We start from the raw sequence: 24,811 nt of genomic DNA, 5'->3' as shown, positions 1-24,811 counted from the left end.
CTCCTTTTCGTTCTCCTTGATGAGGTTGGCGAGCTCATAATCCCCATCGGCACTGCTTTCTCCCTCGATCGTCTCTTCTACATACTTTTCTGCATTCCTAGAATTCACATGGCCATCATGCGGGAGGTCCTCCCCAGTGTTCTGCTGCTCCGTCCGGTCTCGGTCTTGCAACTCTCTTTCCAATTGCACTATTTTCTCATTCAAACGGACTATCTCTGCTTGGGGATCATGCGAATTCCCTGCTTCCTCACGAGCACCCTCTTCTTGCATTCCTCTTTGAGTTAATCACGTACTAACCATGGGAAACGTTAACTGTATCTTTACGGGAACACGTGACCACGTCGTTCCCATAGATGGTGCCAATTGTTGATGTCAAAACTTTCACAGCTACGTGTCAGTCTTCCAGTGGGTTGCGCTGGAAACTATTCTGAATGGCGAGACTAGTGAACTGAGCTCCCTGGAAGGACCTGCAAAGTAAAGGTGCGTCGGGGTGTCCCGGCAGCGCTTCCTCCATCGGTCAAGTTAGGATATGTTTCAAAGATACTTCAAAGAGAAAGAGAGGGAACGAGAGAGAAAAGAGAGAGAGAGAGAGAGAGAGACAGAGAGAGACAGAGAGACAGAGAGAGAGCTTTTTTTAGAGTGTGTCTTCCTTTTTTTTACTTTTGTATATTACCGAGAGCTTTTTTTAGAGTGTCTTCCTTTTTTTTACTTTTGTATATTACCTTTTCCTATCTGTCTTTTCATACTTTTGTCTGTAGCCTACGAAGGCTTTTATCTCCTAATTAATTCTTTTCCATCAAATCATGTTAGTGATGGATTTCTTACATCAAATCCAGACAAACTTCCCCTTTCCAGGGAGGAGATTGGGGATGAAAATCCAATCACACCTTACTACAGTACTTGCTTTCCGAGATTTATGCCGGGAAGTCATTAACATTAGAGATTCACCTTCTGTGATATGATCCCTTCATTTAATGTCTTTGTCTTTTCCTCATCAAACCTTTTCCGATATTTAATTTTGGGTCAACGTCTAATTTTTAATTATTAATCCTTTCTTGAACGGTGTCTGCGGAAGTTTCCCCAACATATATATATATATATATATATATATATATATACACACACTAAGGTGTGGGTATGAAACCATTGAAAAGTTTTTTACGGCAACCAAGCAGATTAAACGTCTTTATTTTATCAATTTCAGCTAAGCATGATGTAATTGATCATCAACTGTATGGAACCCGCCAAATGATGGATTTTAGTTCACATCAAACTTCGCCACCTTAAAATTAGTACATTGGAGTCGAAATACCCCATTAAAAATTAAACTAGTGCTTTAATATAAACAAAAGGTTGTAGTTTCACCTCCAATTCATCATTTTGTCACATAATTCAAAAACATCTTCACATTCTCTATAACCTGTAACGTGTATGTTAATGAAGAAATATTATTAGGTAGATTTCATCCGTATAATATACAAAGAAAATGGTGTTCCCAAATTCTGCCCACAAATCCTCTGCTCTAGTATCGGTAAATCAAGATTAAAGCCAAAACAAACTTGCAGAGAGGAAGGATATGTCTTGATTAGACGTTTAAGAGAACTACCAGAAAAATAGGTGTTGCGTGTAATTCTTTCAGTCAAACAAGAATGAAAAAAAAAAAAAAAAAAAAAAAAAAAAAAAAAAAGGAAATGGTCTAATTTGGATGACATGAAGGGAACCATGCTTCCTCTGTTTTCTGGTCTCGACCCTGACACAAGTCCATCCAAAGAGGTTGATTGATCACCCTTGTCGTGGTCCCCCCTCCCCTCTTATAGGAATTACATTATGAAGGTCATAATGCAGTTGAAAATAGAACCTTCCACGTGACTTTTAGATGTGACAATTCGCAATTGTGTGTAGAATTTAGGTCGTCTCTAGACATGCATATAAGATTATATAAGTCAGCACTTATTTGATTTATTTAAGTAAATCTATCAGACTCTGCAATCTTAACCCGTTAATTTCGTATCGTGTAAAAAGTTATTAGCTCTAAATGTTGTTTGTTGGATTTAGGTAGTATCGAGATACGAGTAAAAGACTATATAAGTTAACTCTAACTCGATTCATTTAATTAAAAGAATCAAATTCCTTTGTTAAAGTATTGATTAAGTGATTAAATTTACCTCTTCCTATCAGCTTAAACTTTTGGGACAAGTGGTGATTTAACATGGTATCAGCGCCAAAGGTCCTGAGTTCAAACCTTGACTCTGTCATTTACCTCTCATTTCAATTAAATATTCCACGTGTTGGGCCTCACCTATTAAAAGGAAGTCCGAGCACACACGTGAGGGGGAGTGTTAAAGTATTGATTAAGTGATTAAATTTACCTCTTCCTATCAGCTTAAGCTTTTAGGACAAGTGGTGATTTAACATGTTAAAGTGTCTCACATTGCTAAGAGATCATTGTCTTGACTTTATAAGCCATGAACACCCCTCCTCTCTCAAGGCGTCTTTTGAGAGTGAGTAAGGTCCATGAACTTTTACATCCTTAATCGCTAGATTAACATTAAATTCAAATATCGTATCAAAAATTTACCGCTTAAACACTCTTGCTACTTCTAATGAATATTAACAACCATATGCTTATGTATGGATTGATAAGGATTAAGTTGGATGAAAGAATATAGGATGAGAAGACATGCATGTTGTGGATGGACGAGTGGAGATTGATGTCGGATTCTTATCTTCACGCATTGAATTAATGCACGTCGTTTGGGACAGGTTATGTGGCCAACGTACAGTAGGTTGTGGGATGGCCTTTTCATTATGTGAAACCGAAGTATTATATATGGATCGACCAAAGGTGGGACGAGCTGTCATGCTCCATTTTTCACACCGAACATAATATGAATTGGTTCTAAACCTTACATTAATTTTTTATTCGTAGAAATTTAAAATAGAATAATAAAGACAGAAATAAGACGAAAAAATAACACAAAAAATTACGGATGGTTCGATGTTAGACACCTACGTTCATCACTACGAATTAATCCTAAGAACTACATTAATTGTACTCATTAATTTATTTGTCTACAATATAAAAATCCTTGTTTATAGGATTTAGAGTAAATCCAAAATATGGTAATCATTACAATTAACCCGTAAACAGAGAATATTAAAATATCAACCAAATATGAAATATAGGAAAAAATATAATATATTTTTCGTATATTCTAACATTATTAAATAAAATTGAGTTTCATAAGTAATTTTAGAGAATACAAATGTGACTAGCACTAATTACATGACACTTCAAGAAATAATAACAAGAGTCTATTTTGATTTCTTTACTAAAAAAAAAAAAAAAAAAGGTCAAAATGAACTTTTAAAACTTTCTTTTTATAATTTTTAAAGTTTTATTTTTCAATGCAATTTCAAACACCCTCTAAACTTGGTAAGGTGTCACTTTTAAGACAACCCACACTCACTCCCCTTTTTCTCAAAGGGAGAAAGGTGGCTTGCATTTCCAATGCAGATCCAAATCTTAACAATGTCTTATTATATTGGCAGTTCCAACAGTCGAAGCGAATCTCTCTCTCATCAAAACAAAAAGAAGAAGAAAAAAGGAACACAATAAAAGAGGTCAAGAAATTTAGCACCTAATTAACCCCACTCCAAGTGGGGAAAATAAATCATCAGAGAACAGAGGCGTTTGACACAAACAGAGGAATTGGAACTCTTGCTAGTATTGAGATCGATATAAGTGAAATCTATTTGATATGTTCTCTCTCTCTCTCTCTCTCTCTCTCTCTCTCTCTCTTCTTACACTCTGTACAACTTTGTAGCTCCACTCAATTGTAATTACAAACGGATTGAATCTAAAGTAAATGAAAAAAAAAAAAAAAAAAAGAACCAAGAAATATGGCACCAATCTCTTCTTGATCGGATGGAAGAGAAAAATTTATATGAGTTTGCGAACAAAACCCAATGACCCATCTCGCATAAAGAAGGGAAAAAGAGTCAAGAATCACCATGCTTGTGCCAACAAACAAGCATGGCGACGCAGCGCCTCATGATGTAAAACCTGGCCTTCTGTTCCTTTGCTAGGCTACTACACTTGCGGCTGATGGAATTCGAAGAGCTCTTCTGAGAGAAGCTCCGAGGAAGAGGGCACTTGGGAGAGGACCCTTTCTGGGAAAAACTCCTCAGGAGAGGGGACTTTGAAGAAGAGCTCCTCGTTGAAGAAATTTGTTTCACAAGCCGGTTTTGATAAAGGAAAATATATATATTGCTGGATGTTGATTCAACTTCATGATCAAGCTAGCCTCAGCGACTAGTTTGGTTATTTTGGTTAAGAACTAACGACAACCTAAACTAGCTCCATCATTGTTGCTTTTCTTGCTTAAAAGAAAGTCGGGTCAAATGTCCTTCTCTTTCAAAGAATTTCCTATATATATATTTAAGTCACTGTTCCTTTAGGAGGCTAGGAGCCATCACCAACCTGCAGGCATACCCCAACGAGTCTTTCATGAACATGAGCCTTGAAATGACCTAAAAAGGACTGGGGTGACGTGGGAAGATGGTAACTCTTTGATTTCCACATGGTCACCAATCTAACCGTTAAGGATTATTTGATGTGCTGAGGAAGTACATAGAGATATAGATTGATAATTAAGTCCCTCTATTTTCTTTTTCTTTTTTTCTGTAATTAACTAATACTCCATGGATGAATATTTCGGCAAAAAATTTCTTGAGATTTTTTTTTTTTTCTTCCAATCCCAAAGGCTCATCATATCAATTAACTACAAAGGCTAGCATTAATTATAGAGTTCTCTTTGTCGTCTTCTAGATAATCAAAGAAATGGTAATAGAATAATCAAACCGTTATCACCTAATGAAGTTAAAATGGTGAAACGTACATTAATGTCCTTTGAGACAAGAAGGGAGGGGGTAAAAATTATTCAAAAACAAAATTAACTTTAATGACACTCCATGGTGAGGATCCACAGTGAAGATGGGGCCAACAACAGTAGGTGCTTCTCTTCTTTCCAAAACCTAAAACTTCGATTACCTAATTAGTCAACCAAACACGTAACGGCTATCGTATGATCATCTCTATATAAGCAGCCCTTCACATGCTTTCATGAATCACACTGCGGATCATCTCATCCTTTCTCTTACATATATTTTTTTTCACCGGCCAGCCAGGTGTAGAAACATTTGAAACTGAAAAATGGGTGCTTCTCTTCCTTCATCACCGGCAGTTGTTGTGGCTTTTCTCTTTGCCATTACCTTTCTCTGTGTCTTTCCTCATGTTGCTGTCGCTAAAGCAAACCATGCAAGCGTCACAAGGCACTACAAGTTTGATGTACGTACTAATTTTATTTTTATTTTTTTAATTTTGTTTAGATTGTGGCTCATAAATACGTAAAACAAAAGAGGCCAGATGCTTATCTAAATTAAAACTTGGTTTGTTTAATTATTGATTACTTTGTTATGTTTTTTTTTTCAGATAAGGTTGAAAAATGTCACCCGATTGTGCCACACGAAGAGCATGGTGACAGTCAATGGAAAGTTCCCTGGCCCTCGAATTATTGCTAGAGAGGGAGATAGACTGGTAGTTAAGGTGGTGAATCATGTTCCAAACAACATCAGCATCCATTGGTACGTACGACTTTTTAAGTAGACTCAAAACTAAGGGTTCTATTCGAGTGATGCTAAAGCTTTAAAACCTTAATTTACTACAAAATTAATCATTTACAAATCAAGGCGGAGGCAGTTCATAATTTACTATAAAATTATTATTTTTTAATTATTTCATCAATTATATACTAATTTTTTTATAGTATGATGGGTATATATATGTTATCAAGTTTCCTTTATATTTAATGTGTTGAAATAATTTCAAAAATCCTAATTAATACTTTTGTTGAATGATGGATGACAAAAATAGGCATGGAATCAGACAACTACAGAGCGGATGGTATGATGGGCCATCATACATAACCCAATGCCCTATTCAAACTGGGCAGAGTTATGTGTACAACTTCACCATTGTTGGCCAAAGAGGAACTCTTTTCTGGCATGCCCACATCTCATGGCTAAGAGCTACTGTCTACGGACCCCTCATCATCCTCCCTAAGCATAATGCATCCTACCCATTTGCCAAACCACACAAGGAAGTCCCCATCATATTCGGTAACTATTAAAAAAAAAAAAAAAAAAACAATCTTTTAGACTTTGAAATTTATCTTCTATATATATATGATCGAAGTATATATACTAACCGGCTATATATAACTATAGGAGAGTGGTGGAATGTCAATCCGGAGGCAGTAATTAGGCAGGCTCTTCAGACCGGAGCCGGTCCAAATGTCTCCGATGCCTACACAATCAATGGACTTCCCGGACCATTGTACAATTGTTCTAAAAAAGGTACTTCACGAATTAAAGTTGCATATATTAAACAAACTGCATGCTGTCGTTCGCTTTTGCTATATATTTTTTTGTGCTTTGCAGATACGTTCAGGCTGAAGGTGAAGCCGGGGAAGACATACCTCCTCCGTTTGATCAATGCTGCACTCAATGACGAGCTCTTTTTCAGCATAGCAAACCACAGCCTAACTGTTGTTGAAGCCGATGCAATTTACATGAAGCCTTTCACGACCAATGTATTGGTCATCACACCGGGACAGACCACCAACGTTCTTCTGAAGACAAAACCCCACGACCCGAATGCAACATTCTTAATGTTAGCTAGACCATATTTCACCGGCTTGGGCACCTTTGACAATTCCACGGTGGCTGGCATTCTTGAGTACGAAAATTCCACGTCCACTTCAAAAAAACATCGACGTTTCAAACCTGCTCTTCCTGCCCTCAATGCCACTTCCTTCGTCATGAATTTTACTAGGAGATTTAGAAGTTTGGGCAATGCTAAATTCCCTGTCAACGTGCCCAAAACAGTCCAAAAGCGGTTTTTCTTCACTGTAGGCCTAGGAAGCAACCCGTGCCCCAAAAACCAAACCTGCCAAGGGCCTAACAATAGCTCAAAATTTGCAGCTTCAATGAACAATGTCTCCTTTGTTCTCCCCACCACAGCACTCCTCCAAGCACATTTCTTTGGGAAATCTAATGGGGTGTACACCACTGATTTTCCAAGCGCTCCTCTCCATCCATTCAACTATACAGGCACTCCACCAAACAATACAGTTGTGAGCAATGGAACCAAAGCGGTGGTGCTACAATTTAATACTAGTGTGGAAGTAGTGATGCAAGACACAAGCATTTTGGGTGCTGAGAGCCATCCGCTCCATCTTCACGGCTTCAACTTTTATGTTGTCGGCCAAGGTTTCGGAAACTTTGACCCCAACAAGGACCCTGCCAACTTTAACGTTGTTGACCCAGCTGAAAGGAATACTATTGGTGTGCCTTCCGGCGGTTGGGTCGCCATTCGGTTCCTTGCAGACAACCCAGGTGAGTATATTAATGTCTCTTCATTATAATTACTATGAATTCCCATAAGTTTTACCTAATTTCAGGTTATTTTAGTGCACTAACCAACCATTTGGTAAGGATGCAAAGGTAACAGAAAGACCAAGACCGATCCAACTTTGATAAAATTATTTAAATTGGATGTTTTTTTTGTTTGTTTTTAATTGAAAACCAAATTTAATTAGAAGGTGTACGTGTAATGAATTTGTTATGATGATGATTGATGACTGAGCAGGGGTTTGGTTGATGCATTGCCACTTTGATGTCCATCTGAGCTGGGGTTTAAGGATGGCCTGGGTTGTCCAGGATGGGAAGCTCCCCAATCAGAAGCTGCCTCCTCCACCGTCTGATCTTCCAAAGTGTTGATCTTTGACTGAATACAACACAACCTCTTCTTCTTCTTCTCCTTCTAATTTATTCTGGTCATGTTTTGCAATATTGTACCTCTCAAAGAGTAGCCAAAGGCCACATTGGAACTGAGCCAAATGTTTGTGCGTTTGCCCTCTCTTGAGATTTTTCTAGAGTCCTCCACTGAAAAAATGGCGAAAAAAAAAAAAAAAAAAAAGTGGTGGAGAAGGTTTTGTACTATCCAGGATTTCGATGCTTATGTTGGGGCCTAACTAAATAATAGCAATATTCATTAATGAAACATCTCTCTCTCTCTCTCTCTCTCTCTCTCTCTCTATATGCATCTGTTCTAGCTAAGGTGTGGCATGAAACCATTGAAAAGTTTTTTTTAAGGCAACCAAGCAGATTAAACGTCTTTGTTTTATCAATTTAAGCTAAGCATGATGTAATTGATCGTCAACTGTGTATGGAACCCGCCAAAGGATGGATTTTAGTTCACATCAAACTTCGCCACCTTAAAATTAGTACATAGGATTCCAAATACCCCATTAAAAATTAAGCTAGTGGTTTAATATAAACAAAAGGTTTTAGTTTCACCTCCAATTCATCATGTTGTCACATAATTCAAAAACATCTTCACATTCTCTATAACCTGTAAGGTGTATGTTAATGGAGAAATATTATTAGGTTGGTGCTATTTTAGTACTTTTCTTTTTATATTATTAGGCAGATTTCATCCGTATAATATACAAAGATATGGTGTTCCCAAATTCTGTCCACAAATCCTCTGCTTTAGTATCGGTAAATCAAGATTAAAGGATATGTCTTCAGAGAGGAAGGATATGTCTTGATTATACGATTAAGAGAACTAACAGAAAAATAGGTGTTGCGTGTAATTCTTTCTGTCACACAAGAATGAAAAAAAGAAAAAAGAAAAAGGAAATTAAATGGTCTAATTTGGATGACATGAAGGGAACCATGCTTCCTCTGTTTTATGGTCTCGGCCCTGACAGAAGAGGTTGATTGATCACCCTTGTCGTGGCCCCCCTCCCCTCTTATAGGAATTACATTATGAAGGTCATAATGCAGTTGAGAATAGAACCTCCCGCGTGACTTTTAGATGTGACAATTCGTGATTACGTGTAAGATTTAGGTCGTTTTGAGACATACGTATAAGATTATATAAGTTAACACTAATTTGATTCATTTAATTAAATGTGTTAGACCCTGCAATTAATCTTAACTTGTTAATTTCGAGTCGTGTAAAAAATAGTAAACTCTAAATGTTGCTTGTCGGATTTAAATAGTATTAAGATATGAGTAAAAAATTATATAGATCAACTCTAACTCGATTCATTTAACTAAACGAATCAGACTCCTTAATCCTTAGATTAACATTAAATTTAAATATTCGCTTGAACACTCTTGCTACTTCTAATGAATATTAACATCGATATGCTTTTGTATGGGTTGATAAGAATTAAGTTGGAGCTGAAAGAATATGGGATGACAAGACATGCATGTTGTGGATGGACGAGTAGAGATTGATGTCGGATTTTTATCTTCATGCATTGAATTAATGCACGTCGTTTGGGACAGGTTATGTGGCCAACAGTAGGCTGTGGGATGGTCTTTTCATTATGTGAAACCGAAGTATTATATATGGACCAAAGGTGGGCCGAGCTGTCATGCTCCATTTTTCACACTGAACATAATATGAATTGGTTCTAAGCCTTAGATTAATTTTTTATTTGTAGAAATTTAAAATTGAATAAGAAAGGCAGAAATAAGAGAAAGAAAATAACATAAAAAATTATGGGTGCATAGTTCAGTGTTAGATACTTACGTCTACCACTACGAATTAGCTCTAACGACTACATTGTGCTCATTAACTTATTTGTTTACAATATAAAGGTCCATATTTATAGAGTTTAAAGTAAATACAAAGTATGGTGATTTGATTATAATTAATCCGTAAGTAGAGAATATTACAATATCAATTAAATATGAAATATATGAAAAATATAAGATATTTTTCATATATTCTAACATTATTAAATAAAATTGAGTTTTATAAGTAATTTTAGAGAATATAAATGTGACTAGCACTAATTACACGACACTCAAGAAATAATAACAAGAGTCTATTTTGATTTTTTTTACTCAAAAAAAAAAAAGGTCAAAATGAACTTTTAAAACTTTTTTTTTAATTTTAAAAGTTTTATTTTTCAATGCAATTTTAAACACCCTCTAAACTTGGTAAGGTGTCACTTTTAAGACAACCCACACTCACTCCCCTTTTTCTCAGAGGGAGAAAGGTGGCTTGCATTTCCAATGTAGATCCAAATCTTAACAATGTCTTATTATATTGGCAGTTCCAACAGCCGAAGCGAATCTCTCTCTCATCAAAACAAAAAGAAGAAGAAAAAAGGAACACAATAAAAGAGGTCATGAAATTTAGCTCCTAATTAACCCCACTCCAAGTGGGGAAAATATATCATCAGAGAACAGAGGCGTTTGACACAAACAGAGGAATTGGAACTCTTGCTAGTATTGAGATCGATGTAAGTGAAATCTATTTGATATGTTCTCTCTCTCTCTCTCTCTCTCTCTCTCTTCTTACACTCTGTAAAACTTTGTAGCTCCACTCAATTGTAATTACAAACGGATTGAATCTAAAGTAAATGGAAAAAAAAAAAAAAAAAAAAAAAAAGAACCAAGAAATATGGCACCAATCTCTTCTTGATCGGATGGAAAGAAAAATTTATATGAGTTTTCGAACAAAACCCAATGACCCATCTCGCATAAAGAAGGGAAAAAGAGTCAAGAATCACCATGCTTGTGCCAACAAACAAGCATGGCGACGCAGCGCCTCATGATGTAAAACCTGGCCTTCTGTTCCTTTGCTAGGCTACTACACTTGCGGCTGATGGAATTCGAAGAGCTCTTCTGAGAGAAGCTCCGAGGAAGAGGGCACTTGGGAGAGGACCCTTTCTGGGAAAAACTCCTCAGGAGAGGGGACTTTGAAGAAGAGCTCCTCGTTGAAGAACTCCTTGTGAATAGAGATTTAGAAGAAGAGCTCTTTATTGAAGAACTCCTTGCAAATAGAGACTTGGAATGGCTAGTAGTTGAACCTTCCTTCTTTGATGGCTTCCATATCTCATCCATGTAATGCTGATCGATCAATATCTGTGGTCGGTGATGATCTTCTGACCAGTTTTCTGATCTCCTGGCCTTAATCTCTTCGTGTATGTGTGTGTGTGTGTGTGAGGTAGACAGAGAGAAAGTTAGGATAGGAGTTGTGGGGGCAATTCATATATGCTTTATGCTTACTTATAGCGGTTCGCATGTGGTCGTTTGAGGTTAATTGCAGTGTGTCCAGCAGTACTTTCTGCCATCGTGGCACCACGTCATTGGCTGCTTCTGTGAGTTCTGATCTATTTATGTTTCTCACAACATATAATTTCCTGTTGTTGAATTTTCCTGGTTGTGGAGATCCATCACGCTTGTACGTACGGTGCTCCATTATAAACTTGAAGATCACACATATTTAGAAGGGTGTGGGATCGGAGGACAGTGGTTAGCTGGTTCTCATGTGCAGGACTGTCACCATTGTTCTGCAAAATAGACACCATTATTTTCAATAATTTAAACATAAATTACTGCATACAAGGCTCCTTGATATAATGTGACAAATTGTAATGAAAAATGCTACATGGATTCTCAAGGGTTCACTTTCAAATGCTTACTCCCTAACGTCCAATAAAAACTATCATTAGATGCTAAGTGTACTTTCATTTGTTATTTCATCGAATAATGATTTTTACAGCTACCAGATAACATTTGGGAGTATGATTGTAAAAGATGGGATATTGAGGCAATTGATCGATGCTCCTATTACAAATTAAAATACTCTCTCTTTCTCTTTGGAGTAGAATAGATTTTTCTACGACTCAGTTACAAATTCTAACTGATGTGATAAATGTTACGTAAACTTACAAACTGACATGACAGTCCACCTAAGAACTACCACATCAAACACAAATCACACTTAAATTGAATTGATTAGTAGCTGATCATATGGTAAGTGTGATCACGTAAACTGTCGGATTAAATTGTAAAAGACTTATAATAAAAGTTTTAATACCCCAACAAAACTCTTGATTATATATAATAACTAATGCCCCATATATGGTCCATAGATATTACAGACATGTTCATATTAGAACGATTTACGGCTCTAGGTATAGGACTGAATATTAAATGGTATATTTTTCCCATAATTCACATGGTATGAACAACATAAATATGTTATAAATAAATTATTCATTGAAAGATACCCCTGCAGGGTCAAGAAGACGACCGTTTACCATCCAAACCATCTTTTTCTATTTCATATTAAATTATCTAATGTGCAAGTACGTGACGTGATCAATCTTAAATTGTTTCTCATGGAATATTATTTTGGAAAATAATATTTCTCCATTAAATTTTGTTATTTCCCTACACCCTCTCTTATGGGTAAGTACTCTTACTCTGAGATTTATCAGAAAATAGTCTTACCCTTCAACCTAAATCCTCCAAAATAATAAGCTCATAAAAAAAAATCATCCTTACTATAATTAACTTTTTCAATCACACATCTCTTAGTGGCAGTCCACATAACACTTACTACATCAACATTAAACAATTAAATTTGATTATGACTAATGTGCATGCAATGCTACATGGACTACGTAATACTACATCAGTTTGTAAGAAATTGTAGTACTCCAAACATTTTCTCTCATATGAATTTATATTATAGTTTCATATATATAGTACTAGCTACCATATATACCCAAATATACCTCCAAGTGCCTGTAGGCTGTATGGTTTGGAAAACAATCAAATGGGTAAGTATTACATTGGAGGTTTAGATATACATCCATCCACATGCAACCATCTAGTTTTTATTAAAAAATAATAATTAAAAAAAAAAAAAAAAATGTGTATTCTTAAAGAGAAGTCATGATGTATGTTCGTCTGCATCTAAGTTATAAATTGTTAATTAATTATAGGAGTACATATCTGATTTTGACTAGTCAAAATTAGCCCTAATACAAACACATGCACATGCATATATACATATAAGCATCTAATTAAGTCTTTGTTTGTGAAATGTGAACATTAACAACAAATTCAAGGAAATTACCATCTCCATGCCATGCATGTGACCTTTATTAACAGAATATTTGAATCATCGTTAAGAGAATATTTGAATAAATAAATAAGATTAGCAGCAGTACGGTTTAATCCTAACAAATTTTCCAAAAGATTAATAAATAAGCACCCAAAAATGCACCGTCTAACATTAATACCTGGAATCTAAGGATACAAGTGATATAAATAAACATCTGTGAAGAGCTAGCCCACAAAGATTTTAAACTTAATTCATTAAACCAGCTGATCTACAAATAAATAGATTTAAATGTTCTACTTATTATATATAAATAGGTCTAAAAGCCATTTTGTAATGACTTGACTAGCTAGAACCCAAATCATGAGAAGTTAGTTGGTAAATATTGTTGATGTTCGTCGATTATAAGCGAACTTAAAAAATTCTAACTGTAACTAGGCTATGTTTGTTAACGAATTTGTTTTTTTGTTTTTGTCTTATGCTTTCAAGTTAAAGACATTAACAAAAAAAAAAAACAAAAATCAAAACACAAATAAAGTATCACATTTACGAAGATACTTTGTATTTCAAATAAAAAAACAAAAAATATCTTCCAAAACAATTTAACAAACATACACGATGATCCATGTTATTAAGCAATCAACTCTAATTGGTATTCAATTAGAAAATAAAAAAATAAAAATAAAAATAAAAACTCTAATTGGTATTACATGAGAGTCTTCAAAGAATTGTTCCATAGATAGTTTTCAGCTATTTTTGTTTAAATGTTAACTAAAAAACAAAACTTAGTGATGCTTTTTTAACATTGTTAATTAGTATAGTTGACTGCATGTCGATATTTCAGTAAAGAAGACCTGTAAAGACAAAAAATAGGCAAGGGTGACTCGTCAGAGGTGCCGGCAATGAATACTTTGATGCTTAACTTAGCAAGAGATTCTTGAGAGAAAAAGCTTTGATACAGACAGGTTGCTTGCCCTTGGGCATCCAACATCATGTTAGTACGAACTACCCCGCTTGAGCATCCGACATCACAGTACAAACTGCCCCACCTAGCTAATTGTGTGGCAGACGGAGTTGTCATGACATGGGTAATGGTCGGCAAACATTTCACTCAGCACAATCGTCAAAATGGTCCTATTGTTTATCATAATGGGTAGTTGTTGGTAGTATCCTTGCAATCCATTCGTCTAGTTGGGGACCATCAATCGGTGACTCTCATGGGAGAGGGGGCTAACATATTGGCACTAATCCTCATTGGCTGATGAACACAACCCAACTTAAGAGTAAATGGGCCTTGCTAAGCCCGAATGAACATTTAATAAATTATCATCAATCATATAACTAAGAGAAATTTGATTGAAAGAACACAATAAATTAATCATACAAAATGACTCGTGAGATTTGAGACCCTTGTACTACCTCTACCAAAACGCTCAAACTCTACTCCATACTTCTCTTATTTTGTGTTGTCTATCTTCCATCGCTTCAAAATTCTGCTATATAATTATATATTCTGAGATAGAGAGAGAGATAGAGAGAGTGTGTGTCTTCACATGTCATTGGTGTTGTGTTGTAGTTTTGAGGTTTTAGTATGAAGATTTAAGTGAGGCTTTGGTTATTTTTTGGTATTAAATGTTCAAGGTTTGTTTTGTGTAGCGGTTTGTGATTTTGGAGTTGATTATGGTACGTTTGGGATTGGGGTTATTCCATTGAATGTTGATACTGTGTTCATTGTTGTTGTGTTGTAGTTTTGAGAAAATGAGAGAAGTGTGAATATTAGGATTTGTAGAAAAAGATTAGGTTTTTCTGATGTAGCGGATGTTTTGATGGTGTGTATTGGTTGTTTGGTATGATGTGAAGGGAAAGAAGATATTGTGTAGTTGAAAATAGGTTTTGAAGAAGATTTAGTTTCAGTTGGTTTCCATTCAAAGGTTAGGGTTTATGTTCGAACAAGTCACCCCTCAAATGCCTCGATCGCAACTACAATCTAAACTTGTTCAAACACATCAAGCACATAATGATCATGAATGCCTCGATCGCATGTCATTCAAACGCAATTGCCACCGAGTTTCCCGTTCAAACCCGCATTCGCACCATGTTCGAACAAGACTGTCCATAGTTGGAAAACAAGTTTCTTTCCAAAGAGAGAGAGAGAAATTTTAGGGTTTAAAGCGAAGGTATAGGGTTTCAATAAGTGTAAACCGTAGTTAATAGTGCAATAACTTGTAGTTGATCATATGGAGCATATCGAAGAGGGTTAAACTCAAGGTAGAGCTTATGGCTTTAATGTTAACTTAGCCTAGTTTTAAAGTAAGTGAGAAATGCTAAATGGAAACTAGGGGATGCTTAGCTATGAAATAAGGTATAGGATTTAAAAGTTAAACCACAACTAACTATACTAATCCAATTTGCGGATTTTAAATGAAACGTCACGGAGGCCCAATAATCAAGATTTAAGCTAGACAAGTAAATTAACCCCCTTTCAATAGTCATAAAATTACTTTTGATGAAATGTGTTTGATAAGTAAGCATGTGTAGTTTTAAAGTATATGTTATTTTCTTATGACATGAGCCCTTAATTGTTTTACATAGTTTTGCATGATATTATCTTCTCAAATGATTTTATGACTGGTAGAAAAGAAATTTAAGAAAGTTTTCAATATCAGTTTTAAGAAGGATTTCAATAATATATAAAGAAACATAAGTTAAAAGTAAAAAATAGCTTTGGGATAACATTTTCAAGAGAAGTTTAGATATAATTTTTAAGCAATTTTAAGGTAAAAGGTTTTAAGTGAAAATTCATAAATAAGGAAAAGAAAGAGAACACATGTTAAATTCAATAAGGAAGTTTGAGACATTTGTATGTGCGAATTTTTTTATATTCTTTTGAGCTTTACTCAAAATTATGAATACAGAGGAAAAAAGTGTAGAAATTATGTTTGGGAAGATGAATTAAATTGAATATATTTAAAATAAATATATTTACAAAAATTGGGGTGGTTCTTTATATATATATATATATATTGGGTTGAAAAAAGTTTGAGTTTGGTTGAAAAGAAGATGAATTGGAGCCAAACATAATTTCTAAAAAAAAAAAGAGAAAAAATTGAGTTGTGTATGATACCCAAACATAACTTAACACTAAGGATTAAGGGGGTGAGTACCTTTGACAAACACCAAAGATCAAGGGAGTGAGTATCTTTGGCAAGCACTGAAGGTCGTGAGGGTGAGTACTCTCGACAACCCAGGGTCAATCAAGGTCATAAGATCGGCATCAGCTATAAAGAATAAGGACTGGTACACCTAACAAGCATTTCAGTTTTCAATTCATTGTTTCTAGTATGAGTTCTGCATGCAAGTTTAATGAATATAGTTTTACATGAAATGTTACTTCCAACATTAGTTGTGACGTCCCACATCGCCTGGGTATAGGAAATGAGATGTGCTTATATGTATATTTGCATCATTCTTGACACAACGCGTTTTAAAGCCGTGATGACCATAAACCTATCAGAACTCTACAGTTAAACATACTTCTGTGAGAGTAGTATTAGGATGGGTGACATTTTGGAAATTCTGATTCGAGAGAGTTAAAAGCATACAATATTGTGTCGTTGGGGGTGGATCGTTACAAATGGCATCAGAGCCACCTAGTAACGCCAGGTCATGTGATTACTAGGTGGCGTTATTAGGTGGCTCTGATACCATTTGTAAGGGTTGAAGTGTCTCGTATTAGGAAGAAATGAATAGCTCACATAGAGTGAGTGGTTTATAAGAGATAGTCATGAGTGTTAAGTCCCACATTGCCTAGTTACTAGGTGAAATTAAGCTTCATATGGGATTCTAGTAAAGCTTAAAATTGACTAGTCATTTTGGGGTGATGGCACAAATGTGGCTAGCGCTTTTCTCTAGGTCATTACAAATGGTGTTAGAGTCATTGCCCAGCCTGAGATGGGGGAGCGTGCACAAGCCTATGAGGGTCGCCAGTGAGCACTCGTTGGAACGCCACAAATAGGGGGATCCCATGAAAGTCACCAACAGGGAGGCTGGATCCCAAGAGGGGGTGATTGTAACGTCCTACATCGTCGAGATATGGGAATGGGGATGTGCTTATATGTATATTTGCACAATTCTTGACACAACGCGTTTTAAAGTCGTGATGTCTATGAATCTATCAGAACTCCACAGTTAAGCGTTCTTCTGTGAGAGTAATACCAAGATAGATGACCTCTTAGGAAGTCTAATTCGGTGGAGCCAAAAGCGGACAATATTGCATCATTGAAAGTGGGTCATTACATTAGTACTTAGTGTAGTATATATATTTCAGTCAATGTAACTAGTTTTAGTGTTCCACCAAGCAAAAAGTTCTCTTTCAACTGCTTTTCAAGAATAGCATTTTTTGCAACGGTTTTGACAAAACTAAAACTCCTAATGAGTTTTTAAACAAAGTTGTGTGTTTCAACGGTTTTAAATCAACAAAATAGAGAGAAGTCTAAACAGAACAAAAAGGGCTCATATCACACACTAGTTATTCGGATTTTTACATACTGAATCGTGGACTCACAGTTTTGCATGTAAATTTGCTAATTTTATAACTATAGCGGCACAAGGTGCAAGAAGGCATGATGAGAACTTGCAGTTCGATCCATAAGTTCGAGGAGTCATAGCTTTTGAAGATCAAGGGTAAGGACATTGTCTTGAGAATTTTCAGGTTTAGGTCTAATTGGCAAAGTACCATTTTGATCATGTATATAGTTTATGGGAGTTATGAACAGTATAATTATGTTAGTAAGTTGTATAAGTTGAACAAGAGGTGTTTTTAAGTTATGAATGAAAGTGAATATGTTTCAATCTAATGCTTTGGTTAATATTTATACAATGTGTAGTTCAATCAAGTTCAAACGATGAACATCTCGGTGGCCCATTTGAACATTATACGACAGCAATTGCAACCGAACATCTCAGGTATACCCCCACTAAAGATCGTGTTCAATCGAACCTTCTTCAACTAAGCTTCTCTGATCTTCCTCAATGATGATCACATTTGAACCTTCTTTGTGTAAGATTTTGGAATTACATATTTCTCTCCATGAATATTATGGGATTATTGTATTGATATTTATAACAACTACACAACCATTCAACTTCTACTACAATTATGAATGGTTATAACTATTCACCTTTTATCTCACTATACATGTTCTAACGTTATATATTCAATGTATTATGAGATCTCTCCAACTATCTCATTATTATTGTCTTCAATTATGAATGTCTCTTCAGTGTCTTCATTGAAATGCTTGTCATTACATGTGTGAGTTATATCTTTAACACACCCTTGCAAACTCAACGGTAAGAAATGAACGTTGAGTTTAGAGCGAAGTGTGATAAATCGAGTAGAAAGAATAGCTTGATATTTAACACATCTACTATTTGATATTTGCTGAAGGGACGCCATCTGGCTTTGCTAAAGGAATTGTGATTATACCTCAATTATTAATAATAAAATGAACAAATCCACCAGAGGCTCTCTGAAATTGAGAGAGAGAAAGTAGAAAAAGATCTCAATTTGATCATTGAGTTGAAGCTGATAAGTCCAATTACTTTTTGGATGAATTGGACAATTTGTTCCAAGAATAGCGTCTTGCCATGAATTATGCCGCATTGGAATTCCAAGCCAGACCAATAGGAGATCTGTTGAGGAACGTCGAGAGGGGAGGCAGTTATGTAAGAGACAAGAAGAGAGAAAAGATGTAGGGGTCAGCAGAAAAACTAAGGCATGAAAGCATAGCAATGTGGACCCAAGGAAAAATAGAAAAAACAGAGAGACCCCAAACAGAACCATTAACCTAATTTAGAGGTTGGGTAAAGTCAGCTAAGAAAATAAAAGTCTTTTGAGATTTGGGTGGTGGTTTACATAATTAGTAAGAGAAACAAAGGGCGAGAAAGGTTATATTGGCAGAGGAACCCGAGAGATCCAAAGAAGTAAAAATATGCTCCAGACACATTTCATGCGTTAATAAATTGGCATATAAATCCTTCAAAGACATGTGTTCAGGACATAAGAGAATGCCATCAACATAACCAAGGAGGCGATGAGCTTTGAGGTAGGAAAGAAATTGAACACACAACACTAAATAGTTGTTGCGAGTTGATTTATGTTGAAAATAGTGTTGCATATTTGGGAGAGAGACAAAAGAGAGAGTGAAGTTTGGCCTCGTTACACTCGGGTATGGGATAGAAGGGGCTTTGATTTGTGAAACTAAGAGGGTAACCATAAGAGAAACAACCAATAGAAAGTTGCATGAAAGATTTCGTGAGAAAAATATTTGATATAGAAGAACCTTGTTGAAGCCTTAAGAGAAACTGATGTCTTAATGGCCAAAATGGAATCAACAGACATTAAGTCAAAACGGACATTGATGATGGTGAAGAACACTGCATCATTGTTGTGTCATTCTACTGATGATAAGGATAGTAAAAAAGAACTGGTTATCAATGAGAAGAAACTATAGAGGAAGAATTTGACTATGTGGACCCGTCAATGGTTGACAAAGAGGACAGAATCGTAGAAGATGGTGGGATAGCCATTGAGAAGAAAACAAAATAGAGGATCGAAGAAAAATGGCACTAGTGCCTTAGAAGGCTCTGATACCATGTAAGATTTTAGAATTACATATTTCTCCCCATGAATATTGTGGAGTCATTGTATTGATATTTATAACAACTACACAACCATTCAACTTTTACTACAATTATGAATGGTTACAACTATTCACCTCCTATCTCACTATCCATCTTCTAATGTTTTATATTCAATGTATTGTGAGATATCTTCAATTATCGCATTATTATTGTCTTCAATTATAAATGCCTCTTCAGTGTCTTTATTGAGATGCTTGTCATTACATATGTGAGTTGTATCTATAACATTTTGAACAAGCTTGCAACTAAGCTTCTCATGGGTTTGTGAAACACTCCTATCAAAAAGAGTTGGAACTGTCTTGCGACTGAGGCTCTCAAGTAGGCTTGTAAACTACTTTACTTCTTCCTGTTTTAACTTGATGCGACCAACCTTCTCAAGAACTTAAATTTTTGAAGTATGAAGGCCTTCGTTCGAACCTTCTGCAACTGATACTTCCATCGAGACTTTCGGATCTCAATTCTTTTAAATACTTGAAGATCACATTCGTACGGCTATCAATCAAATAAGGCTATCAGTCAGAGATAACAAACAAGAACTTATGTTCTTTAACCTTAAGGACCAAATCTAGTCCCAACTTAACAAATAACCCTAGACTTACAATCACTTTAGTTTTGACACTAAATTAGCTAACATAAAACCTAACACCGTGAATGTTGGATGTGCATGGTAGAGATTATGCGCGCTAGCACGCCCTCAGTCATTACACTTCTGCATTCCAAATCCTTAACACCCCGCCTCCCCGGCCCATCTCTCTCTTTCTCTCTCCCATATCATTATTGGGAAAAACTTGGGTTATATAGCTTCATAATTAGGTCAGGCCTTTCACTTTCAGTTAGCAAAACCATATTATATATTCATGGTATATAAGCCCCATAATCCTACTGGTCTCATTGAACATACAAATTCTATGAAAATAAACGCAACTTTTTATGAGATTTAACATTTGATCTGAACTATATATATACGTACGTATAACTTTTCTCATCATATGAGCTGATTTGCTCCGTATCATTTATATATAATAAATCTGTTAAAATTTGGTTAAACTTAATTAACTTCAGAGTCATCATTTTCTATTAAATTTTTGCACTTTTCATCTATCAAGTGGATTTTATTATTAAATATTAAATATAGTACTTATTGACGTACGAGAATCTTTTGGGCCTAAGTTAGCAACTCTTCTCTTTATCATTCATGACTAGCTTTTATTGCAAGCCATCCAGATTGATTCACTCCCGTTGCAAGAAATTACTAAACAGAGTCTCGATCATATTCTGCTTTCAACTAAATTGATCCACAACTATGTATGATTATCTATAGGCCACACACGGTAGCTAGGAAGGCCTAATTAAAGTCTCTTTTTTTCTTTTTTTATGAATAAGAAAACTAAACAAAACATGATTTTTCACATAGAAATCTTCTTCTATAGAAGTACAGATGCATGACTCCCGGCCATTCTTGGCAATCCTTGGGGAGGAAGACTTTGCAAGAAGGAATCAAACATGCAACAGATCGAACTACAAATTATCTTTTATATATATATATATATGTTAGAAAAATAAGGAAAGTTAATTTGTAGGTTTTTCAATGTGAGGATTTTAAGTTATTGTAAGAAAACGATCAATATTAATCAACAGACAAAGGACCTAACGTATATATATACGCCATGATAATTCATAATACTATGTACATCAGAGTGGTATCTTCAAAGTTCATCACAGTAAATTGGTAAAAGAAGATCGAAGAAGAAGAAGATCAGAATCACCCATGAAAAAATGAATAAACAAGAATTTCACAAACCCTAATCCTGATTATACCTGTCTTAATTACCTTGTATTTGTGAAAACCGATCCAGAAGCGGCACCAGCTTATTGAAATCCTTGCACACAAGAGTTGGAACATATATAGGGTGTTACCTTCGTGTAAGAAAATTTTCAGAACTAAAATATTGTGAAAAAAAAAAAAAAAAAAAAAAAAATAGTTAGTACTGTTACCTTCAAGTTTTGTGATTAGCTTAAATCCTTTGAGAAACTGGAAATCTGTGGAATTTGAAACTGAAAAGTGGAGAAAAAAAGCCACCTATTTGCTGATGCAGCATCATCAAGATTCCCATATTGAAAGAAACCTTTGGAGCTAGTAAGGAGAACACTAGCTAGCACCACTCAAGGGGAGTTCTTTAAAGTTTGTGAATCTTGATGATGCTGCGCCCGCTAATACTGACTGGTGAAGTACTGGCGATCGTCCCATGCAACTGAAAAGTAGGAACCTTAACCCTTAAAAGAAAACCCATGCGGTAAAAGTAAAGAAAGGAGGAAAAGCAAACACTCCAACCCAAACTAATCATTACGCTACTGTGCATATATATAAACACACATAAGTACTGATCATGAAAAATTAAAAATAAAAAAAAATAAAAAAAAAAAAAAAAAAAAACCATGTTGTCTATAATTATTATGAGGATTGAAGGAAGAAAGAAGGAATATATATATATATATATATAATTGGTTTGTAATTAATAAGATTTCTAAATTGGCCGGATTGGGGTAGCTAATTAACCACCAATTAATTCTGAGCACAGAATAAAAATCCTGAGGAATCCAGTAACAGAAACTATATTAACACACACATACACATATATATATATATATATATATACACACCAAAAGAAGAAGACAAATCGTACGTTTGGGGATGGCTGATGCTGAAATATGAAGCCGGCCCCGGACCGGGGCATGAACAAGCACTACATGTGGAAGGAATCGACAGGGGGGCTGACCAGATTCCAAAAGCATGAAAATAACACAGACGAGACGTCTTCAATTGAGGTGGACCTAAATGCTTTTTAAGGTACACGGACCATGCAATTCATCCAAGGAAAACAGTGGTATATATAAATCAATCAACTATATATATATATATATATATATATATATATATATTATCTTTGATGAATTCCATGCACAAAGCACAGAAAAGCAATAAACACCACACATTAGAATTACACGTAATACCATCACATATGTCGGTCGACACAATTGAAGTGTTGGTGGACGGATGGGATGGTCGAATCATTTCTTTTTTTTCTCTTTTTCTAAATTTACTTTCACAATGATCCTGTCAAAAAAATAGCCTGAAATATCCTAGATTTATTTTGAAATATCATAGATTTTTTGTTACAAGATCAAACCACGTATATGGACCAATTTATCGTTTTTTTTTTTTTTTTCAAAATACTATGCTAGCTAGCTAGCTTATATAGATCAAAGGAGCGTCAGTCCAGCTTCCACAAAAAAGGAAAGCCTCTTTATTTTTCACATGGGCGGCATTAAGATAAGCTTAATGACATGCTAACTATATGCTAATCATGATTAGAAGTAGTGACTAATTGGCAGCACAACGTGTGATCAACGTGTAAAGGCACAATGGTAAGTGACAATCTTTTGGCTAAGTATTACTTTAGTACGGAAATCAGCTTAACTGGATGATGGGTGATCGTTAATTATATTTTTCAATGCGAAGTGACATAACTGCATGAATTAAGATGTACTTAAAGTGAAAAAAATACTAGTAAAATATTGGTGATGCACTTGGCTTTATTGGAGATTAGAGGATCAAATAATTCACTTACCTTTTCTTTGTGGTGCTTAGGATTACAAACAGTTTATGGATAACTTTTCTATGCAGTGCCCAGTCACAAGATCGAGAAAATTAACTCTTTTCTTCATTTTCTCTGCCTCATGTGCTCCAACAAAATGATAACTACACTCTAGCTAGACTTTATTAAATTAAAAAAAAAAAAAGAACTTTTTTAATCGTACTAGCTTGCAAATAATCCTTCCCAACAATAGTTATCTTACTGTACTCATCTTATTATTATTATTAATATTATTTTGAAGAAGCCGGCCATTTTATTCAATCTAAATCTTTAATCACGTCTAGTTACTCTTTGCCGAAAGGATCATATTCTCTAATTATTGTGTTTAGCGTACTTTATTTTATTATTACTTTTTTAAACCCTCTTGAAATCATTAACCGGCTCCTAAATGAAATGGAGGGATCCTTCTCCATCAGTTAGGCGGTCTGTCCCCACAATCTTTACGCAAAGAATCATATTCTTAATTTAGACCATTAATTTCAATAAGTATTTACTAAAATACCAGGCTTGAACTTAATTAATTCAAGTTGGAAGTCTGGGCCGCCAAATTCCCGGACCAACCTAAATTCAAATGTATTTCTCGCATAGACCCGGTCCAGGTACAGCGGAGCCCGTAATAATTCGGGTGGGCTCCGGCTCGGCTTATACTTCGTTGCTTTGTGCCCTAGAGACTGGGCCTTTTTTTGGGCCACACTTTCTTCAGGGACAAAAGAAAAGGCCCACTTTCATTGAGAAGGCCCATTGGTACCGGCGTTTCGTGGGAAAAATTGCAGACAAAATTGAAGCACAGATTCAGAAAATCAATAATATATACACTTTCTTCACTCTTTCAAACAAAAAAATTAAAAACCAAAAAAAAAAGAAAAAAAAGCAGAGAAATGCCACGCTACTAAGCACAGGCTTGCCGTCTCGGAGCCAGTGCAAAAAGAAGCTCAAGATCAGGCGACTGAAAGTACCCATTCCGGGGCGGGTCCCTCTTCCTCTCCCCGAAAGCAAACGGCTTCTTCTTTGGAGGCGGCGGCGGCACCAATGCCACCGGTATCAGACACTCGCCTCGTCTCGGCGTCGCGCAACCAGCTTCGCAGGCCTCCTCATCCACCATTAGAACGCCAAACAAAAGCTGTAAACTTCCAAGTAGTAGTAGCTGATCAGAAGTTAACGCCAGTGGGGGTGGTTGGGTTTATATTCAAAAAAATTTGAAAGAGTTTGAAATAAGTGCCTTAACCAAAATCCAAAATTTGTGGTCCTTGTAGCGACAGCTAAGGAAGTGCTAAAAGCTTCGTGTCCTGTGAACGCTATGCTTTGATCTACGTGCGTTCTGGAATCTGGTATACGAATTGGAATTTCGCGCCAAATCTCGGTCGGTGAAAGCGCGCCAAAACTGTGTAATACTGTTTCAAAATGGACCGCCAGTTGTATATAGTACTTCATTTTTTTTTATTTTTTC

General features: G+C 35.6%; 3 protein-coding genes across 4 annotated transcripts; 1 reads left to right on the top strand and 2 right to left on the bottom strand.

Annotated features, from left to right (window-relative positions):
• Nucleotides 1-5,149: 5,149 nt before the first annotated feature.
• LOC133878203 (laccase-2-like) lies at nt 5,150-8,101 on the top strand. Its single transcript, XM_062316727.1, has 6 exons — nt 5,150-5,350; nt 5,495-5,646; nt 5,936-6,180; nt 6,289-6,417; nt 6,502-7,458; nt 7,712-8,101. The coding sequence occupies exons 1-6, from the start codon at nt 5,216-5,218 to the stop codon at nt 7,840-7,842; spliced, it is 1,749 nt and encodes a 582-aa protein (XP_062172711.1). The 5' UTR covers nt 5,150-5,215; the 3' UTR covers nt 7,843-8,101.
• A 2,447-nt stretch (nt 8,102-10,548) lies between these two features.
• On the bottom strand, nt 10,549-22,532 carry LOC133878116 (small polypeptide DEVIL 13). Of its 2 annotated transcripts, none has more exons than XM_062316617.1 (5): nt 22,393-22,532; nt 21,704-21,960; nt 21,527-21,588; nt 11,158-11,441; nt 10,549-11,066 (listed from the first exon to the last, which is right to left on the bottom strand). In XM_062316617.1, exons 4-5 carry the CDS (start codon nt 11,348-11,350, stop codon nt 10,648-10,650), a joined length of 612 nt encoding a protein of 203 aa, XP_062172601.1. In that variant the 5' UTR covers nt 11,351-11,441; nt 21,527-21,588; nt 21,704-21,960; nt 22,393-22,532; the 3' UTR covers nt 10,549-10,647. The 2 variants fall into 2 exon arrangements, with proteins under 2 accessions (XP_062172601.1, XP_062172599.1); XM_062316615.1 differs by having other exon boundaries at nt 21,540-21,588.
• A 1,652-nt stretch (nt 22,533-24,184) lies between these two features.
• LOC133877200 (cyclin-dependent protein kinase inhibitor SMR4-like) lies at nt 24,185-24,605 on the bottom strand. The gene has a single exon (XM_062315454.1). It carries the CDS (start codon nt 24,464-24,466, stop codon nt 24,254-24,256), a length of 213 nt encoding a protein of 70 aa, XP_062171438.1. The 5' UTR covers nt 24,467-24,605; the 3' UTR covers nt 24,185-24,253.
• Between the last annotated feature and the right edge of the window lie 206 nt (nt 24,606-24,811).

The sequence above is a fragment of the Alnus glutinosa genome, chromosome 9, assembly GCF_958979055.1.
Source record: "Alnus glutinosa chromosome 9, dhAlnGlut1.1, whole genome shotgun sequence".
Classification (NCBI taxonomy): Eukaryota; Viridiplantae; Streptophyta; class Magnoliopsida; order Fagales; family Betulaceae; genus Alnus; species Alnus glutinosa.
This window is presented reverse-complemented; position numbering and strand designations above follow the sequence as displayed.

Bases quoted from the DNA above. Each gene is read 5' to 3' on its own strand.
- LOC133878203 (XM_062316727.1), top strand. From the start codon at position 5,216: ATGGGTGCTTCTCTTCCTTCATCACCGGCAGTTGTTGTGGCTTTTCTC. The intron at 5,351-5,494 runs GTACGTACTAAT...TTTTTTTTTCAG, and splicing joins CAAGGCACTACAAGTTTGAT to ATAAGGTTGAAAAATGTCAC. The intron at 6,181-6,288 runs GTAACTATTAAA...ATATAACTATAG, and splicing joins GGAAGTCCCCATCATATTCG to GAGAGTGGTGGAATGTCAAT.
- LOC133878116 (XM_062316617.1), bottom strand. From the start codon at position 11,350: ATGGAGCACCGTACGTACAAGCGTGATGGATCTCCACAACCAGGAAAA. The intron at 11,067-11,157 runs GTAAGCATAAAG...ACATACACGAAG, and splicing joins CCACATGCGAACCGCTATAA to AGATTAAGGCCAGGAGATCA.
- LOC133877200 (XM_062315454.1), bottom strand. From the start codon at position 24,466: ATGGTGGATGAGGAGGCCTGCGAAGCTGGTTGCGCGACGCCGAGACGA.